General features: G+C 41.8%; 1 protein-coding gene across 3 annotated transcripts in view; it reads left to right on the top strand.

The window, feature by feature from the left end:
- gripap1 (GRIP1 associated protein 1) overlaps positions 1–20,547 on the top strand; it is a 42,696-nt gene that overhangs the window by 16,354 nt on the left and 5,795 nt on the right. For all 3 annotated transcript variants that reach the window (XM_026155331.2, XM_026155330.2, XM_026155329.2), the window contains 12 exons: positions 2,118–2,252; positions 2,376–2,471; positions 2,573–2,683; positions 2,945–3,046; positions 3,185–3,298; positions 3,538–3,615; positions 9,420–9,515; positions 11,837–11,893; positions 12,110–12,209; positions 15,690–15,820; positions 18,666–18,782; positions 19,212–19,305. In XM_026155331.2, coding sequence (XP_026011116.1) covers positions 2,118–2,252; positions 2,376–2,471; positions 2,573–2,683; positions 2,945–3,046; positions 3,185–3,298; positions 3,538–3,615; positions 9,420–9,515; positions 11,837–11,893; positions 12,110–12,209; positions 15,690–15,820; positions 18,666–18,782; positions 19,212–19,305 — 1,231 coding nt within the window. The remainder of the gene's footprint in view (positions 1–2,117; positions 2,253–2,375; positions 2,472–2,572; positions 2,684–2,944; positions 3,047–3,184; positions 3,299–3,537; positions 3,616–9,419; positions 9,516–11,836; positions 11,894–12,109; positions 12,210–15,689; positions 15,821–18,665; positions 18,783–19,211; positions 19,306–20,547) is intronic.

Here is a 20,547-nt window from a genome sequence, read left to right as displayed (position 1 = left end):
GAATGTGTTGATGTCCTGAACCAGAAGCCTAAGTAGAGTGACTGGTTACAGTGACTGAGATTAGTTGGTTGGAGCTCCTCAAAGTAATCACGATGATCAGTTTTTCCTGCTTTCCAGCAGGTTCCTGCTTTAATTCTGATTTATGTAATGAAAATGTTGATGCTGGAGGAGGTCAGTAACCTCAGCTGTAGCTCATTAGGGTTCACATCCATGGTCCATGTTGCTTTCTTTGTTTGTGTCTAGCAAGATATATATTTGATGAAATGTACGACCTTTGGCCTGATTAGATCTGTTCGTGTTGTTCTTTGTCGTCATTCTGAAACACTTTATTTTGGAGAATAAATCAGGAACCAACTGTGTTATATGTTAGGTTTTCAGGTTACTTGGAGGGCAACATCTTCACCTTTTGATGTCTTAAATGCTTTTTAGAAAGAAAAACTCTAAATAGTGTTTGATTTTTCAGTCAGACTTTTTCCACCCAAATCCCAAGACTTGGAGAAATACTTTTTCAAAGTAAAAGTTGCATATTCTGATTGCATACTGTTGGGCCTCAGAGGTAAAGATTAGGCCTTTTGCCATTGTCCATGACATAGACCTCACCGGATTATTCATACAAATACAAAATTTTTACTTAAGTATAATTTGTGTCCTGTGACTCTTGTTTGTGTCGTCATAAACTAAAGAAAAGGTCTCATGATCATCATTGGTGTTTACGTTGGCACTTTTCGTCACGTCCATAAGAAACTGCAGGACTGAGTTGGTGCACTTGTTGTTCATAAACGAGTAACAAGTTGAAAATAGTTGAGCTTTAAAAAATCGCTGCACTCCTCAGTGTCACCACTTTAACTAAAAAAAATAAGAAGGGGCGGGATTTATGATGTCCGTACCGTCAGTGAACAAACACTGTCGCTGACGACAGTCCTGAACACTGACGAGCATGGTTTCATGAGCCAGCAACAGTTAAAGTGCTCTGATGTTCCACGTTAGCCTCAAACTGGAAGATTGATTTAGAACGGAAAATTGCAAAGAACAGTTAAGCCGGTGAAATCATTAAGTCCGATACAAAACGCACTGTAGGATTAAATACGTTCTTAAACTTAGAAACCTGGACTCAGGAGACGCTCCAAATGCTTCATCCTCTGTTCTCAGACGAAACAATCCATGTGCTGACTTACACAAATCTTTGTGTGGTTTGTAAAGCCAAAGTATACATTTACACTCTTCTCACTTAAAGTCACTGTGCTGTACACGTGAATATTCTGACTAGAAATCAAAATAACACAAAAACATTTTTCTCCCAGGAACTTTGTGATGGTAGTAAAATGTTTTTTGTGTTTCCTCTGAGACCTACACACACACACACACACACACACACACACACACACACACACACACACACACACACACACTGATGTTCACACCAAACCTGGCCGTGTGGAGCTGTGCTGCTTTAGAACATGAGAGCATGACTGCTGTCAAAGAAACTGGAAATTAAAATGTATTTATCAGATTCACTGCTTTGGGTCTTACTAATGCCGGCGAGTTCGCTCTCTGAACTGGACAATGTTATGTTTAAAAAACTGAAATGAATGTTTTGAAATACCTTACAGTAAGCAAACGGATTTTTGGAAATCACCACCAGTTTAATCAGAATTAGTAGCTGAAAATTGCAGAAGTGTGCAGTGGCACAAACTCTAGAGTCTGCTTAGACAGCCATCACCGTGGTGGCTCCAAAGGGTGTAATCCTACAGCCTGAAGGGATATAAAAGAGGGTCAGCTGATGTGGGTGACCTATAGAGATGGACCTCCGACATGGATCTATATGTAGATAAATGATCTGTGTGTGGGGGTTCATGCCATTGTTATACCTAAAAGGCCAAATGATTTAATGCTACAACTTACATCTTATTTAACCTGTGGTCATTTACTGTTCTCTGCTTCATCTTTATCATCTGTCGTCATCATTCTTTTCTATCTAATATTTTCTGGCAGTTGTTATCTGTCCAGGACATTCTTGTACATGTACGTGTTTAAGTTGGACAGGTACTGCAAAGAGTCGTTCAGGAATTAAAGTGAACACTGTAAAGAGAAATAAAGTGTTTGAAATGTGTTTGTAGATCCAAACGGTGAAGACGCAGGAAATGAACCTGTTGCGAGAGCAGCAGGAGGCGCTGACGGGCGAACTGCAGCAGAGACGAACTGAACAGGAGAATCTGCTGGCTCAGAGGGATGACCTCAACTCCCAGCTGCAGGTAGATTAAACAGTGGTTTGTTTAACCTTTGGGTTTTATCTCAGCTCGTTCTGCCGATATAAACGACTCTCCAGCTGTTTGTTTACACGTGGCTTCCTGCTTCTCTCACTTTACGTCCTTCAGGAGTCGAGTTTTGCCAACAGGAAGTTGTTGGAGCAGTTAACCGAAGAAGGACAAGAGAAGGATAGACTGCTGAGAGAGCTGGACGAGGCTAAGAAGGTACACACATAAACAACAACAACACACAGAGTGCCACATGGTGTCTGTACACAAACCAGCTGAACCAGTAAACACACTTACACCTGTTTGTGTGTGAGCAGACAGCAGAGAAGAGGAAGGCCATGCTGGATGAGATGGCCATGCAGCTGAACCAGGAAAAGTCTGACCACAAGGAGGCGCTGTCAGACCTCAAACTGCAGCACGAGAAAGAGGCGAGTGGCCATGGATCTGCTGCTTTTAATGGCTTTTATCCATCACAGTTTTCATGTCTTCTTTGTTTGGTTTCTCTATATAGTTTCTTTGCTTTGAATTATCGCTGATCTGTTTTTGTTTGTGTGGTTTTTAGTTTTTAAAATGTGCAAAAATAAAGAAAAGCCACAAATTTTCATCAGATTTAGTGAATTCTTTTTGCTTTTGTCTCTTCTCTGTATTCCCTGACTCATTTTCTTCTTCTGTCTCCTCCTCTCTTTCAGGTTCTTGCAGTGAGGGCTCGATACGAGAAGGAGCTCAGAGGACTTCATGAAGACAAGAATCGCTCTGAGGAAGAAATCCGACAGCAGCTTAGAGATGAAAAGGTAAAGAGGCACGCAGGAGGTGAAAGTGGGTAAGGAGACAAAAGAAAACTCCTGATGTGTGTCTTCCAGATGTCTCGTATAACACGAGCAGCAGAGTCGTTATCGCACAAGTTCACGATACGCTTTGTGAGTTTTCAGGCTCGGACGAAGGAGCTGGAGGGTTTACAGCCCCGAGTGGAGGAGCTGCTGAGTCAGGTCCAGTCCATGGAGGGAGCCAAAGGATGGTTCGAGAGACGGCTCAAAGAGGCTGAGGTCAGTATCTGCTGAGTGCTGGCTGGTCACCCTATAAACCAGCGGTACTTTTCCGCCAATTCGTCCTCCAAATCCTCCGTAGTTTAAAGGTCGAGTTTGCACATTTGCATCATTATTTTAAAGTGAAAATGCCAACATTTACAGTTTTTAGCTTCTCGGCTGAGCAGATTCTGAGTTCCTTTGATTCCAAGTGTTCCTCTGTGACTGACTGTACTTTATCTGTCTGCTGATGCGAGCAGGAGAATATAGAGAAGAACAATCTGCAACATCAGGAGGAAATCAAGCAGCTGTGGAAAGAACACAAACTTCAGCTGGAGGTACACACACACACACACACTTTCATTTTGTTTTATTTAATCAGGTAAAGGTGTCACTGAGAAGAGTAATGTGTTTTCTGTGAGCACAGAATGAAAGCCGGTGTTATAAGAACAAAAGCAGACAACAGACGATGACTGTCACACTTGATGAGATTACACACATTAAAGCGAGCACAGAAACATTGATTAACAGATCCTGTAGAAGTGACTTAAACTCAGCAGCAGTAATCAGCTCTGACAGTTTCACCTCCGTCTCTACTTCGCCTCAGGAAAAAGATGCTGAAAAGATGCCGAGACTGTCTTCACTCAACATTTTATAGATGTCGCTTCTTTATGTTCAGCACAGTTGAGGAAGATCATCTTGGGGTGGAGTTACAAACATGTATAAAAGTCACTCGATTGAAATGACGGACAAGAAAAGCTCCTTATATCCAACCGTCACACCTTTGACAGGCGTTAGGTCAATTTTCAGGCACTGTGTCAGTTTTTCTGTTTATCATCAGTAAACTGTGTTTTATCATAACCCACTGCATAACCGTTCCTTTGCATAACATTACGTTTCCTCCTGTAGCCTGTCTGGTAGAATAATCATGTCTCTCTAAACTCCAAATGGAGGATTTGTAACAAGAAAAGTAATGAATACAGTGAGCTGTGTTTAACATTTTGCTCCATTTGCATTTATTTTATCTAATCAGTTGAACTCCTCGACTAAACTGCTGAGCAGTAATGTGGATGAGATGATATCAAACCCAAACTGCCTGCTGCACACCTGTGAACTATAAAAATACAATTTCCCATCTTAGTAGTTATTATGGATATTTTCTTCTAGGAGATATTGTGCTATTTATCCCAGCGTGTTGGTCTCATGGACCCAGAATACACACACCATGTATGCAACGGTTTTAAACTGGATTCCTGTGTGCATACGTGCAGTGATTGGCCTCCTGCATTAGTGCACAGCCTGTAGTAAGACAGTCGCTTCAATCACTTCACAGCGATGTCGCAAACCTGCTGTTCAGTTACGGAGATCTGACGGGCTTCAGAGGTTTGAAATGCAGATACAACTGCAGAGCCGGGCTCAGCTAAACCTGCTCTCTGAGACACACAGCAGTGGTGCATCAGAGAACCGTGCAATGATTTGTGTGATTGCTTCCCAGCATGCACTGGGACAGAGGATTTATCATAATTTTTCATGTGTTAGTGTGCTCTGTAGTGTTTCCACAAGTGATGCTTTCCTCTGTGATTTTTTTTTTTTGGTCCCCATGACTGCATGAAACATTGATAATCTGGTGAGACATATGCAGTTTAATTAATGACTCGTGCTAATCAGCACACATTTAATTTGTCAGAGAATCGGTTACATTTCTGTGCAGAATGAGATGAAATGATACAGAATCTGTAGCTGGTTTAATAGTAATTCACTTTAGTTCAGTCTTATTTATATAGTAAAGCTCCAATTCACAACAGCAGTCATGTCAAGGTGCTTTAGTTAGATTAAGAAGCCTGAACTCCAATATAGGAGAGAAGACCCCATCAGTCAGACCAACCTCTATGAGCAACCCCCAGCAGAACCAGGCTCAGGGCTGGGCAGCCATGTACTATGATCAGTCAAGCAGTGAGGGGGAAAACAGGAACAAAAGGGATAGAAAGCTGAGAACAAAATATAAACTACAGGAGAGAAAAGGCACAAGATGAGGGCTTGCAGTAGTGGGATATAATATCCATGGAGAGTGGATGTGGAGAAAAGTGCTGTTTCTTGGGCCATGAGCAGGACTAAGGGATGGTTGAGGGTCAGCTGATCCAGCCCTACCTAAAAGTTTTATCAAAAAGGAAAGTTTGACGCCTGTTTCTGAAAAGTTGAGAGAATCTCGTCTCCCAAATGTACAGGAACAACTGAAGGCTCTGCCTCCATCCACAGAGCACAGGCAAGGCTGCAGTCTGAGAGCGATGTGATGTGAGATGGTGGCGCTTGATCATTCATGCCTTTGTATGTGAGAAGAAGTGTTGTAAATTAAATTCTGGATCTAACAGGAAGCCAATAAAGATGAGCTAATGCAGGAGAAATATGATCTCTCTTTCTGGTTCCTGTCAGTACTCAGACTGTGGCCTTTCTGATCAACTGAAATCTTTCAGGGAGCTTTAGAACGGCCTGCTGATAAGAATTGTAGTATTTCAGCCTAGAAAAATCAAATGCATAGACAATTTTTTCAGTAATTGTGACCTCTTAACAGTTGCACTTTTGAAGCTTCTACGGAGGCTTGAAATCATTTCTGAATGTTAAACTGCAGCTCAGGTGAAGACGGAGCATCCGCGTCCAGAACAAGACGTTTCAGAAGGCGCCTCTATAAATATCAACACTTGTGTGCGTGTGTGTAGACAGGCACACAGTGCGTGTAGGCATGTACGTTTGTGTGTGCGCTCTAATTGAAAACGTTTCTAATTAAAGCGTAGTTGTCTCCATGGTAACTTGGAGAGGTTAAGCTGTGTTAACAGCCGATCAGAGTGGAGGCGGCTCATGTGAACGCTGACAGTCTGCTGCAGACACCCTGAACGCTTCACGCCATCTGTCAGCAGGACGGAGTTCAGCTTGTTGTTCAGCGCCGTGATTCTCGTTTCCACACTGACCCGTCGTCGTGGTGCACTCACAGCACAAAGACGAGGCTTTGTTTACAGCGTGCGACGAGTGGATACCGCTCGACGCGGTGGTGTTTGTTTCCAGTCTTGAAGCTGATTGATTTTGTTTGCAGTGTTTACAGACATCTCTGTTGTGAAACGAGGATGGATGGAGGGCGCTTTTTGGATCGCGCTGCTGTAATTGGTCACTGTGACACACTGTCAGTATTAAGAAGCACTGGATTAGCTCTGTCAACACTGTTTCTAGAAGAGTTTTGTAAATGAAATGGCTCCACTAAACAGACAAAAGATGCTGAGATTTTTAAACGTTGCAGATGTTTGTTGTTATTGATGTAAGGTGATGTGATGGGCCGCCAGGCTGCGTACAAGTTCAAATAATCCAAACATAAACACTAAATGTAATTTGCAGCTAAAACAAAGACTGAAAGGAGAGCGCTTGCCACCTGCTCTGATTCCTGCAGTGGATATAAACACACTTAGTGTACAGAACTCCACAAAGACTAACTGAAAGGAGTAAAGACCCAAATATTAACACAGTCTGATTGTGGCTACAGCTTGTGGAGATACAGAAATGCTGCCATATAACCTGCATCATTATAATTTCATTAATAACATTCTTTACAGCATTATTTCATCTAATAATATTTCTCACAGTATTGATACTGCATTACAGTTGTTTATTGAAGATGTTCATTTGAGGATCCTTCCATTATGTTAACTTTTATTACAAGTACGGTCAGAAGTATTTTATACACATTGCATATTTGTGCTTATTTCGAGTTGATGTTCGGTTCATTAAGGGTCTTAAGCTTCACTGGCGTGACTCTCCAGGTGATACATGCTGAGGGAAACCAGAACATAGAAGGATAACTGCAATGCATGCTCACAGTACATATAACACATATAATCTAGGAATATGTCCAGCCTGAGGCCTTAACTCATTTGGTGTCTTAATATATTTTATTCTACTTGGTAACAGACGATCAGAGTCAATAATCAGCCTCAGAGACCCTGAGGGCTTGAAGTTTATTACCTTGTATGGAAGGTGTTATAGAAAAGAGAAGTTCTATGTCTGTTTATAGGCATTAAAGATGTATGATTAACTGTGACTAATGTCTGGAACCTATTTTAATCTGTCATTGACGCCATGGGGGGGCGTGTACCCCACTGCTTTATAAGTGTCCACAACATGTATTTTGGTCAGAAGACATAGGCTGATGTTTTCTCCGGGCTGTTAATAAACTCATCGTTTGATTGCACTTCTCTGGGGCTTCCGTGGTTTGTCTCACTGCTCTACATTGATTGATTTCGCGACAAGCTCCATATGTGGTTACCATTCGAGTCTCATAACCAATAATAATTCTCATTACTGATGAGCGTAATTATTGGTTATCAGTAACGAGCCCTTTCAGCAGATTAGATGACCACGGTGATCGTGTATACGTCTGTGAGAAAGTCTCTCCTCAGAGACCTGCTGCACTGATTAGTTTGTCTGCGTGTGCGTGTGTGTTTTATCTGCTGGATAACAGCCTGGTACTGAAACCAGAGTGAGGAAACTTAATAGGAAAAGTTAATTAATGATGGAAGAAGTCTAATTAGAGGGCAGGTCAGGTCCCGGGCAGGTGCTCCACGTGTCGGGGGTTTGAGTTTCAGCCGTCACATGTCGTTTCCTGTCTTCGTTCCTGAACATCAATGCTAAGGTTTGTTAAACCGAACGTTAAATAGCAAATTAAAAATAATCAGTTCACCCTGTTCTCTCCAGTTACATCAGAACATGCTGAAAAAAATAGCTGATTGTTCATAAACCTTAAAGCACACGAGTCCTGCAGCCTGATTTTACAAATTTAAATCACTCAAACTGCTCGAAGCATTCTGTTTGTAAACGCTGTTCACCATATCTAATCATCTGCATGAAAATACATTTTTTCCGATGTTATAAATTATATCTTGTAATATGTTCACCTGATGCACACAGTTATAATAAAAAAAATGATAGTTTGGAAGAAATTAAGTCAAAATTATAGAGGCTGGAGAAGCAGGTATTTAAATGCAAGTCTTATCTCTTATTCCACAAGGCTTAATCCTGGAATTCAGGTGTTTTAATTCCCATTGCTACAGATGTGTAAAATCAAACACTTAGCCATGAAGTCTGCTTTCTTTTGTAAAAGAATGGGTCACTCTTAAGATCCTGCTGAAGTTAGGAGTGGTACCGTAACAGGATGCCACTGTTGCAAAACAGTTTGTGAAGTTTCTTCAGTCCCAGATGTTCCACGATCAGCTGTCAGTGGTGTTATTTCAAAAGTGGCCGACCACAGAAAGCTACCAAGGGGAGCCATCAACCAAAATGATGAAGAGTCTCCAGCGCTCTGCTGACTCAGTAGCTGCAGAGCTCCAAGCCTCCTCTGGCTTTAACATCAGCACAAAAGCTTTGCACCGGGAGCTTCATGCCAAGGGTCTCTGTGGTCGAGCAGCTCCTGCAGGTGTAATGTGTAGGTGGCTCAGGGTTTTTGTCCACATGCTGTACTTCTTGTAAATTTCTGTATTTCCAATCTTCCAAAATAACTAATGCAATTAAATCGAGTATGAAAAACTGTGTCAGTGCCCTTATGTCTAAAACATCTGTGTGCTGCAATGAAGAGGGAACAGCTGGCAGGTCATCAATGGCATATTTTTATTTACAGTAGCATCCTGTAAGAAAGCAAAGAATAAACAAGTTTTCTTACAAAATGAGTTTAAAACCTGCAGTTTAGAGTTTTTATTATTATTTGTGATTTTTTTTTTAAATAAATAATGTCATACATCTCAGTAAAGTCTCAGAGCTTCTCTCCCACCACGTGGTGAGCTGTTGATAGAGGTGTAAGACGTTACAGGGAATTAACAGACTCTTGTTTTCCTCCAGAATGACATTTCCCCCTCCCTCTGTCAGGTGAGCGGCTACAGCCTGCAGATGTTTTTAATGTAGATTTTAGTCTAATTAATTAGCGGCAGAAGATTAGAAGGGAATTAAAAGCAGTTTCCTTTTTCAAATTAATCTGTGTCAGATGGATTAAGAGCATGGGGGCATCGCTGGAGGTGCAAATGTAGCTTGTTTAAATGTTTTTCGCCGCATTTCTCCTCCAGATGTTTGAGCTGCTGAACGAAATCCTGATGTGTCGCTTTGTGTCCTGCAGGAGAAGCAGTCAGAGATGGAGAAACTGAAGCAGCAGCTGGTGGAGGTGGAGAAGCAGAGGGAGGAGCACGGGGACACCATCGGGAAACTCAAACAGGTAATAGCTTTGTATCAGAGCTGATATATCTCGTTCCTCCAGTGTCCAAAGACTGCAAACTTTAATTCAGACCCACTCACACGGTTCTGTCTACGAGACCAAATGTGGTTTAATACGCCGCTGTAAATAGTCCCTTATAGTCCTTTTCCTACTGTTTATAATGATAGAACAGAGAGCAGCTTTTAGGAGCTTTATAAAAATGGAACTACATTTGTGATTTTTCGTTTTTTTTGTAAATAAAGGTTGATGTTTACAGTATGAACCAGCGGGCTGAGACCATACACTGTATGTACAAGATGGACATAAACAGACACAAATACCTGCTGTTTCATATGCAAGTAAAATGCTATGAGAAACAAACATAACAGAAATTAATACTCGTAAATTTAAATTGATTAATTTGTTTTTTAATTTGTCAGAAGCAGGTAGCACGGTGGGATGGTGATTAGCACTGGTCCCTTTGGGTTCTCCAGCTTCCTCTCACAGTCCAAAGACATGCAGTTAGTGGGGTTAGATGAAGTGGTGGTTCTAAACGGCCCATTCAATTAGATTTGAATCGGGGAAATTTTGCCTCAGACAGTCAGAAATATTATAATTCTGATCATGCATCAGTACATTTCCATATTTTTATATTTATAAAAAGAAAGCTGAGACTTGTGAGACTTTATCAAAGGTGTGAGCATCACAGCAGAGGCCTTTGTGTCAAAGTAGCTGAGGATGAAACAGAAAAACATGAAGGAGATTTTCCTGGCCTGAGATTTTATACAAATATTCTGCAGTCGATCAAAAACGGAGCAAAACCATTAATCAACATATGAACGTGACCTGATGCTGCTGAAGTGAAGCAGAGCAAAGTTACAGAGGTATATTTAAAAATCGAGTCAGGATTTTAATGAATCGATATCACGTTATCCAAGCTAGAATCGATTTTAATCAATAAATTGATTATCAACACCCACCCCTACACAGGAGCTGTCAATCATGAGTCTCTGCCCCGCCCCTCCCCCTTCTTACATACACTTCTTAATAAATGACAAAGAATTTTACAATAAGAAATTAATAATACACAAATACATTTACTTATTTATTTCTAGCCTTTCGAATGCTCTTTAAATCATTGTAACTCCGGTAACCTTTGTGCTACAGACAAAATTCCAAGGTGAGCTTTTCAGGGATCACAAAGCATTCACAACGCACTGCTGTCTGAACACGGGCAGGAAAATCCGTTCTGCCGAGACTTGAGTAGGTACGCTTAACGTTAGCGCTGCTGCTCATCTTTTTTGAGCTAGAGAGAAAATTCAGAATTCTAAAACAAGTCTATCACTGTATGATACTTGGATGATAAAGGGTGAAACACTTCTACAAGAACAAAGCAAAGAACATGATAAAAAGAAACAATAATGAGGAGACACAACGGGATCGAAAACATGGCCACACCAAAGATTCACAAAAGCCTTTTAAAAGAGAAAATTTAAAGACGAGATTTTAAAAGAGTATTTTGGTGTGAAGGGGCAGACGGTTCCACAGTTTAGGAGTCCTAATGGAAAAAGCCGATCACCTTTACTAGGATTTCTCCCAGCAGAGCTGAAGTGGTCTGCAGCACTGCAGCAAAGCTTTGAGCAGGTCCTCTGAAAGGTCTTTACATGGTTGATGCAGCGGCCCACGCTAGAGATAAAAGGAAACGGTCCCTTTGAGGCCGAGGTTTTTAACCTTTACAAATGTGTCACTTTGAACCCAGGAACTGTGGACCTGTTTAAAAAGCACCAAAATCTGTTTACTCTTCTCTTTGTTTATTCACCCAGCTTATGTGTTTTAGTGTCTGCCTTTAGCGTCACCCTCCCTTTATGCTGTGTGGAGGTGCGAGCGTCTGTTTAGCTTGGTGTTTGCACGATGCTCTGCAGATCACAGCACAGAATTTGTGGGCCAAAATGTTAAGGAACCAAAATAATTTGCTGAGCAGATTTAAAATCAGCTACAGGCTTGCTTTCACTTTGACATGGTTCTGGCTGGTGTCTGTGTTTTTGCTGGTTTGGGTTTTTTTTCGTGTTTAATAATTTCATCAATCGTGACTGCAGATGAAAATGTCCATTTTAAGCTAGATCTGGCACGTTTACAGTATGGACCCAGGTGTTCATGTTTGGTATTGTGCATTTTTTTTAATAGTATAAAATGCCCTGAAAAAGTCAGAAAATATAATGTCTGACAAACAGAAGCAGTAAATTCTCAGTTCAGGAAATGTTTCTGGCGTTTTTACTTTGGAAATGAACTAGAACGATCAGAGTAACTGACAGTGATGTCTCTGACCTGCTTTCTTTGTTTAGGAGATAAAGGACACTGTGGACGGTCAGAGGATTCTTGAGAAGAAGGGAAGCGCAGCGGTAAGTTTACTGTTTATCTGACTGATGCTGCCAGAGACAAAGAGACGGATGGACTGTGTGAGTGACAGACGCAGACTGATGAACCGATACTGCAAGACGAGAATCTGAATAGCAATGAGAAAGGAAAAATATTTAGCAGAGTAATTTGAGAGCAGTGGTGCATGGAAAATAATAATTAGAAAATAAACCTGTGTGTGTGTGTGTGTGTGTGTGTAGCTGAAGGATTTGAAGCGGCAGCTGCAGCTGGAGAGGAAGCGAGCAGACAAACTGCAGGAGAGGCTCCAGGAGATTCTGACCAACAGCAAAACCAGGACAGGTACTGTACGCACCCCGAACTGTGATGCTGTCCTCACGTCTGCATGCCCCTACGTTTAGTTAAATGCTGGTATTGTCTGTTCATTCTTCAGTCCCACTGACGCAACATCAGCTTCAGAGTCTGAAAACCTTTAATCTGTTTCCTCTCATTCGGTGAAATGGTCAATTTTCCCATCAGGATTTACAAAACCAGAAAGAAGCCCCACCTATTTGCTCTGGTAGTTGCTGTTAGCAGGGCAACCAATTAGAGGCTTAAACAGTGTGACGGGGAGGCTGTGGCTCAGGAAGTAGAACAGGTCATCTGTTAATCGTAAGGTTGGTGGTTCTCTCCATGGCTGCTCTGATCTGCGTGCCAAAGATACTGTAGTTGCTGAGTTGCTCCTGATGCATTTGTTGGAGTGTGGAAGTTAAATAGAAAGGCCTTGGATATAGAAAAATGATATGTGAATGTGTGAATGGGTGAATGAGACATGTTGTATAAAGCTTTGTGCCTAGTATAAATGTGCTGTACAAGAGCCAGTCCACTTGCAACCACGCAAGGGAGAGAGTGCAAGCTCCACACAGAAAGACCGAAGGTGGCTGTGGATTTGAGTCCAGGAGCATCTCGCTGACAGGGAGGTGACCGTGCTAACCACTGTGCTCCTGTGCTGCCTTGTAGTACACTTTAAAAGGAAACTATGGAGCTTGATATGTGCGTACATTTTTTTTTGTTCATAGCACTGCTGTCTATCGTTACCGATTCTCTTTCATGTGCACATTATGCTCAGAATCGCCCTTTTTCACAGAACAGATGTTAAGTAAGCAGCCCGTAGTTTTAAAAGGTGAGTCTTCTGTGGAGTAACACATGTACATTACATGGAGACTTCAACATTATTGTATGCCTCCAGGCTCAGGATGTTTTGAAAGGAAAAAACTGCCCCCTTGGTGTAAATAAGGTTTTTGATGACGATTTGATAAATTCTAATAATAGCTTTTTAAAAATGAGTCTACGTAGGTTTGTCCTGATTTATGCCTGTAATTGTTAAAAACGTTCCAGTAAAAAAACTAAAAGTCATCACAGAGATGCCTCAGGACACAATGTACAAGATTATGCTGACGTCTGCTGCTGACGAAACATTCACAAACACAGGGTATATGAGAAGCATGAAACATGTTGACACCATACCTGAAGTCATGTCACAGTTATTAGGTGTCGTTTCAGTAACAGTGGTCCAAGCTTTTGCTCGATGATACACTTGTCACAATCATGCCTCCAACCAATGAGCCAAGAGCTTTGTGCTCATGCAGCACAAGTTCATCCATGATCATCAGCATCTGTGCTGGAGGCTGGAGCCCTGGATGGCAATCAGTCGGTGTCTAAAGCAGGCGACCCACTTATCCTGGAAGAGCTGGGCATTTTAAAACCAGTTTCATGTCCTGTAAAACACCTGGTGTGATGTGCTCTGGATGGGAAACTCTGTTCCTCTCTCGAGTAATCTGTAGACATTAGCACTGCATGTTTCTGCAGGTTATCGATTGCTGCACACTTAGAGCTCCATAAAGCTGAACCTGACGGGACTCTGAAACTTAGAGGTAGAGGACGTAAATCCCCGAACAGGATGGTGCTCCCATTTAAATACTCCAGGAAGGAGAGACAGCAGTTTTGGGTGTGTGTGTGTGTGTGTGTGTGTGTGTGTGTGTGTGTGTGTGTGTGTGTGTGTGTGAGGCCAAGATGTGATTGTAACGTGACCAGTCCGATAATAAGCGGCATGCTAGCCCTGCGTCAGGAGGTTCTGGCTCAGTCCGGAACCTCCTGCTTAATATTTAATGGAGCGCTCTGGTTCCCAGAGCTGAGCTGGACACACTGGCGTCTGCTGGCAAAACACAAGCAAATACACACACAACCAAAACACTTCTTGCCCACACCTGCATCAAATGGAATTTTGAAAGTTTTAACTTTTTCCACTTAATATTATTTAAATGTTATTCTTTTATTGCATATTTTCTTATTCTCTGGTGCTTATTTAGCAGACTCTCTGTTGTCACACACAAACACACACACACTCTCAGTTGGAGCGGTGCAGGGTAGTTCTGAGCTTCATGTATAATCTATGAGCAGTGCTGAATGTTTAAAAGCCTCTTCTGCACAAACCTGAGAATCAGACATTTTAAAGTAGCTACTTATCCATCTCTCCCAGTACCTGCCTTATAGGGACGTCCCAGTGCCTTAAAGGGGCAGTTTGTCGTTTTAACAGGACAGCGTGCTGCTTTAAAAGTGACAGTCCACGGTCTTAATGGTAAAGTGGGATGTCTTATAGAGACAGTTCATTGCCTTGGACAATAAAGGGACAGCCTGAAGGGTCGGCCAGTTGCCTTAAAAGGACATCCTTAAAGGAGTGACTTTGTCCTTTAAAGGGACAGTTCTCTCACTGCTGTCTTACTTGGACAACTTGCTGCTTTAAAAACACAGTTTCACTGCCGTAAACAGACAGCTTACTACCTCAAAGCAACAATCACACTCTTACAGGAACAGCCCACATTTAAATGGGCAGCTTACTGCCTTAAAGGGCTGTTTGCATTCCTACAGAAACGGCTTGCTGCTTTAAAAGGATGTCCACATTTTTTTAAAAAGATTGTTTGACAGTCCAGCAGCTTAACAGAGCAGTTTGCTTTCTGAAAGCAATAACAGCCTTTATTGCCATAAATAGGTCTTATATGAACAGGAGGCTTTAAAATGATGTTCATATACTAAAAGGAATAGTCTTGGTCTTTAAATGGACTGTCCACATGCTTAACATGGTGGTCCAGTATCTTACAGGAACACTGTGGTGTTTTTAAAGACAGTTTTCTGCCATAAACGGCAACTTGCCACTTTCAAACAACAGTCTTAAAGGGGCAGTGTACGTTTTAATAGACAACTTACTGCCTTTAAGGGATGTTTGCAATTCTAAAGAGACGGCTTTCTGCTTTCAAAGAACGTATGCTCTCTTAAAAGGTATATTCACCAATCCACTGCTTAAAGGGATCATTTATTGCCATAAATAGACCTTATGTTACTGCTGTGCTTTGAACAGTGTCCTGCTTTAAGCACACTGAAGAAGAAAAGAATCAAGATGTTGCAATGCTCCAGTCCATGTCCAGACCTCAGCCGGATTATAATGCTCTGTCAGGACCTTAAGACAGTTGTGGGAACATGAACGCCCACAAACCTCAATGAACTGAAGCAAGGTTGAGTGGGCCAAAATTCTTCCCCAGTGATGTGAGAGACTGATGAAGTCATATAGATGCTGCTAAAAGTGTTTCTACGAGCTACTGAAACATGGAGTGTTCTTAATTTCTCACAGGACTGAACAGACTCAAAGTAAAAGGCTACGTATTAAAGGCAGTTGAAGTAAAAGTCTTTGTCAAACAGCTGGGGGATTTAGAGTTTGTCTGGGGTGGACTGCAGCTTTAAAGAGGTGAATATGTCCTGATGCATAGAGTGAAATTGTTGTTCTTTCAGGTTTGGAGGAGCTAGTTCTGTCAGAGATCAACAGTCCCAGTCGAACTCAGCAGACCGGAGACTCGTCCTCCGTGTCCTCCTTCTCCTACAAAGACATGATGAAGGAGTCTCAGTCGACCAATCAGAATAAGGTGGGTGGAGCTCCTCGCCACCTTAAACACAGAGCTTGATGTCTGTGACACTTCAGGCTTTGGTGTGGACATTATCCCAGCCAGCACACTCAGCTCCAACTTACAGAGCAGGCAGTGTTTTTCAGTTTGCCTGATCATGGTGCGTTTGAATGGCTGCCATGCACTCATCTGTTCTCTCTGTTGACTGGTGTTTGGACCTCGTCTGGTTCAATATCTCACGTTATTATTTATTTATTTTTCATTGTACTGATGGTGGTTTATGGCTGAAATGTGATCAACATCATGAATCTCAAAATCCAAACACAAACATGAACATCTGAGAATATGTCCTGTCAGCCTGGAGTCAGCAGCTGCTTAAGCCAGAATGGCGTTCTGGCTGAACGCCTGAAAATGCTGAAAACGTTCCATCAGTACTTCATACATGACCAGCAACAGCAGCTGGATCGTCTTCAGGATGTGGAGATTCCGGCCGGCTCTGGATTCAGCCGTGAGCGAGATCACAGATCGACTGATTGAGGAAACAGTGAAAGGAAAATTTTCTGATGGGCCTTTTAATGCTCCAGCTGCAGTTTGCTGATGTTACTTTGTGACAGATTTACGCATCATTAAAGGCTTTACTGGATACGACTTCTCTGCTGTTCAGCTACTGGAGCACACATTGAGTGCTTACACAAAACCTCAGGCAAGTTGAAGAAATCTCAATTTCAGATGAAGGTTTAATTGAAGTGCTACTTTGTGTCTGCAGCTACAAACTAATGCTGTTGGAAGGACACATTGTTTTCATAGCAACAGCTATAAAAGGTTAACATCTGAGGGTTTTTTTTAACCTTCTACAATAATAAACTGAGTAAAATGTGTGATTAAAATATGTTCACATTCAAGGCCATCTTCTTGTTCACCTCTGGACCATTTCCTGCAAAGACCCAGGTTCAACTCAAAGTTCAGTTAATGTGATGTAAAATTTCAGCCATGCTGGAAGCTGTGTGAATATGCCCAAGAGTAGGATTTTAAACAGGTTTTTATGGAGCTGCTCTCAGAACCTTCTGATAACTTTTGCCTTTTTGTTTGAATACTTCAGGCTTTAGGAAAGTGAAGCAGAAAATTAATTTGGCAGAATAATGGAGAATAGCTCTGACCGGCTGTGCGCTTTCATCACATTAAAATGTAAACAGTGGTATTTATTAAAGCTGTGTTAAAACTAAATGTAAGAAAAAGTCACAGTTTGAAACCTCGACAGATAAAAACTGTCATGTTAAAAGTGGATTAATTAGTGTTTTTAGTGTATTCAGTGAAAGCTAAACAAGCTTCTGCTCCTGACCTCTTAGCTCTGTGTCAGGTCAAATCACGACCTCTGACCTCCAGGTTGTATTGAAAGACAGATTTAACTGTAACATCCCGTCATCCTCTCTTTTGTTCTTTTATTACGTTTTACAACTGATTTATCTTTAAAGTTCCTGGTGCCATATTTATCTCTGTCAGTGGTGTGTGTGTGTGTGTGTGTGTGTGTGTGTGTGTGTGTTTCTATTGATAGAAACACTGTAAATAGAGCTGACAGACTCTCTGTATGTCGATGAGTGTTTCTGTCAAAACATGACACTGCAGAGTCCTCCATCACTTCAGTTTACTGTGGTGATGCGGTTGTTATTAGCAACAGCATCACATGAGAGAAAAGAGGGTTTGATGATGTCCTGCTGCTGCAACGTTTCCCATCAGACACCTCTGTGATGATTAAAGCCTCAGCGTGCTTCAAAGGTCCCGTTTTGGTCCACACTTTAAATTTTAATGAGAAACTACAAACTGAATGCTTTTGTGTGCATTCAGACATATAGATCTCAGTGGGCTGATGATGATGACTTTTTTCGCTTGTTTCCATCCGACTTTAAAGTTCGGCTCAGCAGAGTTTAACACGCGAGACTACAAAGTCTGCTTATTATCTTGAACCCAAACTGTGATAGCAGCTGCTGTACCGAAGTGTAAAAGCAGAACAGACTGTGGCAGCAGTTTGATCCTCTCGCACACAACTGAGGTAATGTTCATGTTAGCAAGCCTGTGAAAGGCAGCAAAAGCTTCTGGCACAACTTCACCTGCTTCCAAGATGCATAGAGAGGATGAAACGATTCACAATGCAGGAACTCCAGGAACACTTAAGAGAAGAGGAACAACTTTATTGATTGACCAACGTGTAAATCTGCTAATAAGCTCTCTTATCAAATAGCTCACATGCCTCCATAATGGAAGAGGAGAAGTTCTGTCTTAGAAACCTTTTCTCAGGTGGAAATACGACACTCTCACAGTTGCATTTGAGCGTCTCCTCATGTGGCACCATAAGTTTTTTTTTTTTTTAAGACGTCTGTAGTTTGGCTTCACTGTCCTGCCATTAGCACCTGACTGTACCAGCAGGAAGCTGCACATCAGACACTGTAACCTCTGAGATACAGCGAATGATCAGCTTTTGAGTTTGATTAAACACAGAAAAAGCAGTTACAGCGACGAGTCTATTACCAAACATTATTGTGTCTGTTTTCCTGATGATTCTGGCCAGTGTGTTTAACCCAACTTAAAAGAGTGGTTATAAAAGTGTTGTTATTTCAGTCCTGGCGTTCCACACATGTGCAGTACATCAGACACAGCTTCAGTACTTTTTCTTTACAAATAAACTGTTAACGATAAGGCAGCCTCAACCTCATCCGATTCTTTAGGACTCTTCCCTGTGACGTGTCCAATAATGTGACGAATTCCCTCTTGGTTGCATAATGAGCTTCTGGGTTTGAATGAGCTCTGAAGTGCTATAAAGCAAGGCAGCAGAGCTTTCACATTAACTGAAGCCTCTGTGTGTGTCTGTCAGTCCGGAGGAGGCAGCCCTCAGTCTCAGCGCCCTGCCGAATTATCCGATGATGAGGTCGGAGAGCTGTTCCAGCGGCTCGCTGAGGTTCAGCAGGAGAAATGGATGCTGGAGGAGAAGGTGAGGAGTCTTTGGCTAAACCAGAAAGCAAACTATATGTCCTGTTCCTGAAGTCCTAAGCACATGACACAGGAGTGGAAAACTAACAGAGAAAGCAGAACATTCTCCACGTCCTGATTTAACGCCTCACTTGTGCCTTTTAGAGGCTTTAATGCTTCTCTTTGTTATTCGAGTCAACAGTAAAACGTCTGTCCTGTTTTTAGATGCAAGTTTGTATTTTTAGATGCATTATTAATGTCTGTTTAATATTTAGGTAGTTTGTATAGTAGCACTGTGAGGCCAGTGGATAATTCAGCAGAACTTTATTAATCACTTAAATATTAATAAGTTGTTTCAGGTTTAATGATGCTAAAGAAAGGACTTAGTTTGTTGTTACATAAACACATTGTGACATCAGTGAATACTAATTGTGTTTTTTGCCTGTTTCAGGTGAAACATCTGGAGGTGAGCTGTTCATCGATGGCTGAAGACATCTGCAGAAAGAGCGCCATCATAGAGACGTACGTGATGGACAGCCGCAGAGGTGAGAAATCGTTTCATCTCCTCACAGAAACATCTGGAACTTAACTGTAGTTAGTTATGGAGCATCTGTGATTCAGTTTTTGTTTCAACCACAGACCAGGAACATTTCTTTTAGCAAAAAAGGCAAAGACATGTCAAAGTTGGCGTCATGAACGTGTGTGCAGGCAGGAGTGGTCAGAAAGTGGAGATGTGGTGTCGAGTCCCAATTCATGGGAAACAGCCATGAATGTCATGTCAGGACTGCTGTGGACATCCACTCTGTGACTCAGCATTATTAATAATAGTTAGCTCCTGACCTAGCTAGCTACAGTTCAGCTTTTTTCTTCTGTGGAGCCGTGCTCGATGCTCACAGGTGTGAGGTGTGGTGATTTTGGGTCTGTATATTGTCACTGAGAGCTGAGCGTTAACATGGTCATCTCATCTTTAACTGTGAGTCACGAAAAGCTACTTTAGTTGAGCCTAAGACTAAAAACATGGAGCTGGAAATGGATATGATATCTATCGATACTCTGTTTGCTGCTACAGTTTTGTAAACACCGGAGCTGGAAATGCTGTCCTCACAAACTTTATGACATCACCATTGCTAAACGACTCCGGGCTCTTTTTCTGCTTTATGATCTGTAAAGTAAGCACCAGGTAGGAGTGTGATGTAGTTCAAAGAAAAAAAGAAAAAGATTTTCTTTAAAATGCTGATTATCTTCATTTTTAGTGTTTTGGAACATTTAACAGACCGAGGTACAAAACGGTTATTTAATATGTCTTTGAAATAATCCTCGTCTCAGTGGTAAAACTGAGAGAAGAGTCGCTGGTGCAAAGTGCTAATCCAAACTCTGAGGTACTTAAAGTGCGTCAGTCAGCAGAAAGCTAGCCAGCTCAGCACGTCGTTTATCTGACAGTGACACTTAATTAGAACCACTTTAATCTGCCGCTTCACTTACCTGCGCTCAGGTTTACATGGACTCTTTGTGTTTGGAGAAAACAGGAACAAGCGGTGGAAAAAACAGGCGTGCTTAACACTTTCATGTGCCGCTCGTGCCGAGCCGTTTCCACTGCAACACGATGGAGAGAAGTTCGTGCTGGACGGATGTCAGGACGGAGAAACTCGTTGGTCTGAGTGATTTTCACTTTCCCACGTCTCTGTAAATACATTTGTACGTCTCTGATGTTTCACCGCTGCTATATTTATCCGCTCGTCCGTCTTCAAAAGGTGACGCTGCCGTGTGTGAAGTGTTTTTAATAACTT

The sequence above is a fragment of the Astatotilapia calliptera genome, chromosome 20 (genome assembly GCF_964374335.1).
Source record: "Astatotilapia calliptera chromosome 20, fAstCal68.1, whole genome shotgun sequence".
In the NCBI taxonomy this organism is placed as follows: Eukaryota; Metazoa; Chordata; class Actinopteri; order Cichliformes; family Cichlidae; genus Astatotilapia; species Astatotilapia calliptera.
Note: the sequence above shows the minus strand (reverse complement) of the source record. Positions and strands in the feature narration are given on the sequence as shown.